We start from the raw sequence: 6,000 nt of genomic DNA on the forward strand, positions 1-6,000 counted from the left end.
AAAACGACATAAGCAAGCAAAGCTGTCATGATTGGATAATCAAGACTATCTGAGAAGCAGTGTATGGAAGCATTTTGGGTTTTTCACCAAAAGATAAGGAAAATTACCAACAAAGATTGCCTACTTTGTAAGAAGTGCTGCCTTACTCTGCAACAATAACAAATCTAAGGAGTCACCTTCTAGCTTGCCACCCACATGAGGCAACAGGGGTACCAGAAACAAGTGGCACATCACCCTTGTCTGCTCATAAAAAGGAGATCACCAAGCACCAATAAGATAGCGAGATTTATGTCAATGTGTTATTTCAGTTTTTACGGCTTTTAGCATAAGGCTTCAACATAACAAAATATGGAAAAGGTGAATATATAATAGGTCTGAATATTTCCTGAATGCACTGAAGGTGCCAGTTCCAATTAGGCTGAACTCAATCTTTTGAAAAAGTGACAGCCCTGTATCAAATGTAACAATTTTTAATTAAAAAATGGCTATCACAGTGGTACAAAACAATTCCTACTGACCGTGGACCTCTAACGCTGTTGATGCTTGGTGGCTGAAGTGTGGGGGGACCTGGGGGTCTGACTCCTATGCCAGCAGGGCCACCTCCTCTCACAGGGGGTCCAGCAGGTGATTCTGAATGTGGCCCAAACCCAGTGGGCCGTGGACCTTGAGATCTGGGACCAACTGCAACTGGAGATTGCTGCACACCCTGGTTTAGTGACTGCTGTTGCATTTGCATGTCTTGTCCAGGGTACTGGCCAAATTGTCCCATCATCCCACTATTATACTGGCCAGAGGTAAATGGCACCATGGTAGTCAGAGTGGCCACCCTTTCTTGAAGGTGGGTATTGGTGGCATTCATCTGTTCCTGCCACTGCTTCCATTGGTGCTCATAGTCCTGTAGCTGGTCTTTGTGGGGATAGGTCTGGAACTGTTCATACCACAGGGCAAATGAGCGACCCCAGTCTTGAAATAAAGGGGTGAACTGCTGCTGTTGCATTTCATAGTGCCTCAGCTGCATTTCAGTAGACATAGACTGCAACAAAGGACATTAAAGAAAGGATGTTATTCATTAGTATTATCATAAAAGGTACATGTAGAATGAAGAAACCATCAAGACATTACATGTAAAAATTAAAACTTTCTCCTTTCACTTTCTGTATAGGCCAATCTTCAGACCACGAAAAACAACTAGTAAGAAGTTAATGCTAAATAAACTATAATTTACCTGAAGGTCTGCAGGTTGCTGAATCAGCTGTTGGTATTTTTCCAGGATCTGCTGAAGCTTTTCATGCTGTTGCATGAGAGCCTGGTATTGTAAGCCTGCTCTCTGCTGTTGTACCTGCTGCCACTGTGCTGCTGCAGCCTGTAATTGCTGGAGGCGGGCGGCCTCCGCTGGGTCTTGTGGGACTTCGGGCTTTAAACAGAAACAAGGCCAGATTGAAGCAAAGCATGGCTCTGTAACTTGCAAAGAGTATTTTTGACATAGGTGAGGGTAGTTTGTGATGGAACGGATGACACATTTTTGAGATGGAGGCAACATATTGCTGAGAACATATTACACAATCACACAAACACGACAACATTCTCGGTAAATGTATTTACAATCAGCAAAGTGAGGGCATCTAAACGATTTGGTATAGATTCTATTGTCACAATTCTTCCTCTTCCTACAGACAAGCAAGACGAAGGTCAAGTATGTATGCCTGGGCACTTCTGTAACTTACACTGGGCACATAAGACAATCAAAATCAATGTTCCCCTTGATTTAATTACCTCAGACATTATTACAATCATTGATCACCATTAGAAGGGAAGGAAGAATGAATGTGCTTTAGTATTGTGAACTTCACACATTCATGACATGGCAGTTATCACAAGAATCTGGGCTAAATATTTCTGGACATGATGGTAATGGGAGGGTGGGTGGTGAGACTTACTGTATCTGTAAATATAGGTGGTTTTCCTACATTTTCACCCTGAAAATTAATGCAAAAAATATAAACAATGTTTAGATCTAGTGATAACCGAACCTGTCTGGTATACTCTATCTTAAACTGTATTTGGCATGTTCTTAAAGGCTGTTGAGTAAGCAATACAATGAATGTGAAAAAATAATTAACAGCAACAGAATTATTGACATAGTCATTAGTTTCATTGTACAACTAGGAAAAGGGCACTCAGAGAGCACAGACCTCCACAAATGTTCAACAACATACACCATGTGTCAATCGCTCATTACTGCTAGTCTCAAGCAGAGATGAGGAGCAGGCGACAGAGGTCTAGTAACCTCATCTCTTTTGAACTCCACACCGCCATATTTTCTTTTCCCATTTTCCAACTTATAGTCTTCAGCCCCAATCCACACCGACTCAAGTGACATCACTTCAATATTTCAGATTTTGCGCAGCTCCCTCTGGAGCCACAAAAGGCTTTATACAATTTTATCACATATCCTGCAGCATTCCCTAAGATGTGTAAAGACCCTTTGATGTGTAAAACCAGTGGAGTTCCCCTTTGACCGAGACAAGTTTGACTTCTTACAGAAACCCCTCTCTGCCATGTTAGGCATGCTTACCCTTAAGTCCTCAGGTGGTGGGGGTGGTAGTGGGGGCTCATCTTTTGGAGGGGGTGGAGGAGGTGTGCTTTTCGGTGGTTCTATTGGAGGAGGGGGAGGAAGTCCATGGCCCGCGGGTGGCAGCACAGGACCATCACCCTCTTTCTGATTCTGTTTGGCTTTCTCTTGCTTTAACTTCTGTAGATTCTGAAGATGCTGTTTGTACCAAAGTTGCTGTTGCTCCTGGATGGAACAATTACAAAGACATGTCTGACGAAAGCACACGAGAAACCGTGTCCGTTTCATTTCACTTAGTACGTTTATGTTACAAACCCTGAAACGGAACAGATATCTGTTCTTACTGTGGCAGTGCGAATGTTTACCTCCCAGCTCAATGTTACAGGATAAAACTGTGATAGGATAACACTTTCAAATGTTGTCAGTGGCCTGAAACACACAATGGCTTCACATTTATTTAAATTTAAACCCTAAGTCCTCAGAGTGTTACTTGAAAATGGCAACATTTTACAGACTTAGTGATGGTCAAAACGCACTACATTCACAAATACTAGATTTAACTTTTAATATTACTTATTTGGTTTCTTATTAACATGCTTAACATTGCACATCATACAGCTCTACTCTAATCATTTGACCTTATACATCTACAACACAAGGCCATACAGCTGAATTCAATTATATATATAATATAATGTTTTTCTGACTAATATCGTGATTACTGAAGGTAGCTTGTGCTTTCTGTATTAATGTTCTATGAAGTAGTAATTATCAACTACCTAGCACAAATGTGTTACTAAGCTCAAATGTATTACATTGTTATTACAAAGAGTCAACCTTATTATCAGTAACACAACCTCATGTTGTTGAGGACAAGAATATCTACTTTTTTCACCCAAACAAAGACCACATCGAGTATTTTCACTAATTATCATCTGTGCTCTGACTGAAAGCATCTGGTGGTCTTTGATCGGAAGGAACAACACTACAGCATGTGCCAATCAGTGCATACTTAATCCGTTTTTAAGTCATTTCATAGTAAATCTACTGTCAACAAGTCCAATCAGTATTTATATTTAGCAGTGGGCATATCCCAAGTAAAAATAAAGCAGCGGATACAAATCTACTAAAATAGAAACTCTTATTGGTCCTGATCCAATTCCTTGTGTGTGTGACACATCCCTAGTTCCCTCTAACACTGCACATGGGTTTCACGTCTCAGTGTATGAGTTATGGCAGTTCTGAAAACAAAATAGTACATTAGATATACTGGTTTAGTCTCTGTGTGATTAATACCACACAGTGAGTATTATTTAATTCCATAACCTTTAATGCCTTTATTGAATATCACATGATTTCCCCCACTTATATTACCTATTTGATGTGGACAGTGTGATAGTTGCAAGTATTACATTTGTTTATTTGTTTGCACAAGCATGACATATCCTGTCACCAAAACAGGGCAGGGACATCTCTTCCAGAAAGAAAAGGGGTAATTTCTTATAACATCAATAAAAAAGTTTACTAAGCTGTTATGTCGCAAGTTCTGTCTGCAGGTGGAGCAAAGAAGGCGTTAATATTTATCACAGTGATGTGATTTAGCACCAAAGCATGTAAAACAAACCCATACAAGACATTACCTGCAAAGGTAGGGATTTGTCCTCTTCTGTCGTGGATGAATCCTTCTTACTGGCCTCGGTGGCTTTGGGAGCACCGGTGTTCTCCGGCGGCTTGGATAATAGAGTCTCTGGAGGGGGAGGACACGGTTGGGGCTCCGTGGGGTGAGGTTGTGGTGGAGGCGGAGGAGGCTGTTGGTGACTCTGCTTGGGAGCAGGGGGGCCTCTCGCCGGCTGAGCCGAAGTCTCGTCTTGTTTATAGTATGCCTGAGCTCCAGCACTGTCCGTATGTCCTGAGGTCTCTGAATGCCACGGCCCTGAATACCCACCACCGAACGCACTGGCACTGTTGCCGTGTTGTAACACAGACTGGAGCTGTTTCTGGTGCAGCATCTGAAGCTGCTGCATCTGCTGGAGATGCTGCTCCTGCAGGCTGGAGAACAGCGAGCCGCCGGATGGGGCCTCGAAGCCCCCGAACCCCGCTGCCGGCCCGGGGTGGCTAGCACCTGGTTGCTTACGAGGCCCAGGTCCTGCGTAATTTTGCGACTGAGGTCCACCATAATTTCCCCAGGAGGGATACATTGTTAAAAAGCGAGGCGGTGTGCACGGCCTTTGTGCTCACCCGCAGCCGGGTCTCAGTTGCTAACAACGCTAACAAAGCTAACAGCTAACGTTGACCTACCTTTAATAAAATAATTAGCTACATTTTCATTCCCAGACTGGAACAGGCCCCATTAGATACAGTTTTTAATTACCGCATATGTAGCTGGAAACTGTTATTCGTGAAAGACAGAAATTTGCCCGTTTAGCTTTGTGAAAATACTTTACAAAAACCATTCAGACACGGTAGTGTCGATGAACAGCTGATGACGGAAACACGTCACATGTCGTCAGGTGACGACGTCCGTTTCTCTCCAATTTTTTATGTGGTGATTTTGTCTGTGTTATGAAATATATAAATACGTTTTGATGAAAAATGTTTATTCATACATGCTATCACTGTTCTTTTGTTTTCGAGTCTGTATTTCCTTCTCTTTCCTTCTTGTCCCACTTGTCTTGTGATTAAGGTCAAAATGCAATGTAATGTAAATTTATTTTGATTAATCGTGTTTGTTAACACACACATGTATTATAACTTTATCATTATTATTATTTATTTATTTATATATATATATATATATAACTGTATGACTGTATATATATTTATACAAATGAATGTGAAAATGCAACACACAAAACAGGGCTTCAAATATTGTAAAATTAAATAAGGCATTTTTTTCAAAACGTGTTCCGATGGTTACTGACTACTCACTGCAAATACAGAAATATGATACCCAACAGCTGACCCGGGGTCTGTAATTTTACCACAAGAGGGAGACATTTACAAAGCTATTTCTACTCAACACGAGGAACCATTGACTGTAACAACAATAACAACATAAATAATAATAATAATAATAATAAGAAGAACATTATACTAAATTTGAGCTAAAAAAAGAAAAAGTTCTTGGATACTGAAATTTGTCAGGTTAAATGCAACATTGTTTAAATTAACAACAATAATATATGTAACTACATGATCATAGTAAATTCCACATGAAACAATACATGAAAAAGGCCTGAAGAATCTTTTAGGATAGTCAGCTACAGTCTGTGTCCAAAGAACCTACAGCAGTTTGTTGACTCAGGGAGCAACTGTGTGAGTTCAGACTGTGTGAGAGGACTTTGTGTTTAGAAACTGAGGGGGGTAGGGTGGGAGGGACAGCAGTGGGAGGTAAAAGACCAGTGACTTTAGGTTGCCCTTGAGGTCTG

The 6,000-nt window shown here is 41.1% G+C and overlaps 1 protein-coding gene across 4 annotated transcripts in view; it reads right to left on the minus strand.

Moving 5' to 3' along the window:
* Positions 1-5,077, minus strand: part of ylpm1 (YLP motif containing 1) — a 25,969-nt gene extending 20,892 nt beyond the window's left edge. Inside the window, exons 1-5 of one of the 4 annotated variants that reach the window (XM_056363277.1) lie at positions 4,213-5,077; positions 2,576-2,797; positions 1,938-1,976; positions 1,226-1,414; positions 519-1,033 (exon numbers count right to left, since the gene is read on the minus strand). In XM_056363277.1, the coding sequence (XP_056219252.1) occupies positions 519-1,033; positions 1,226-1,414; positions 1,938-1,976; positions 2,576-2,797; positions 4,213-4,770 (1,523 nt within the window). In that variant the 5' untranslated portion in view covers positions 4,771-5,077. The remainder of the gene's footprint in view (positions 1-518; positions 1,034-1,225; positions 1,415-1,937; positions 1,977-2,575; positions 2,798-4,212) is intronic. The other 3 variants (XM_056363274.1, XM_056363275.1, XM_056363276.1) reach the window with 3 other exon arrangements.
* Positions 5,078-6,000: the final 923 nt, after the last annotated feature.

This window comes from Seriola aureovittata, chromosome 19, assembly GCF_021018895.1.
Source record: "Seriola aureovittata isolate HTS-2021-v1 ecotype China chromosome 19, ASM2101889v1, whole genome shotgun sequence".
NCBI lineage: Eukaryota > Metazoa > Chordata > Actinopteri > Carangiformes > Carangidae > Seriola > Seriola aureovittata.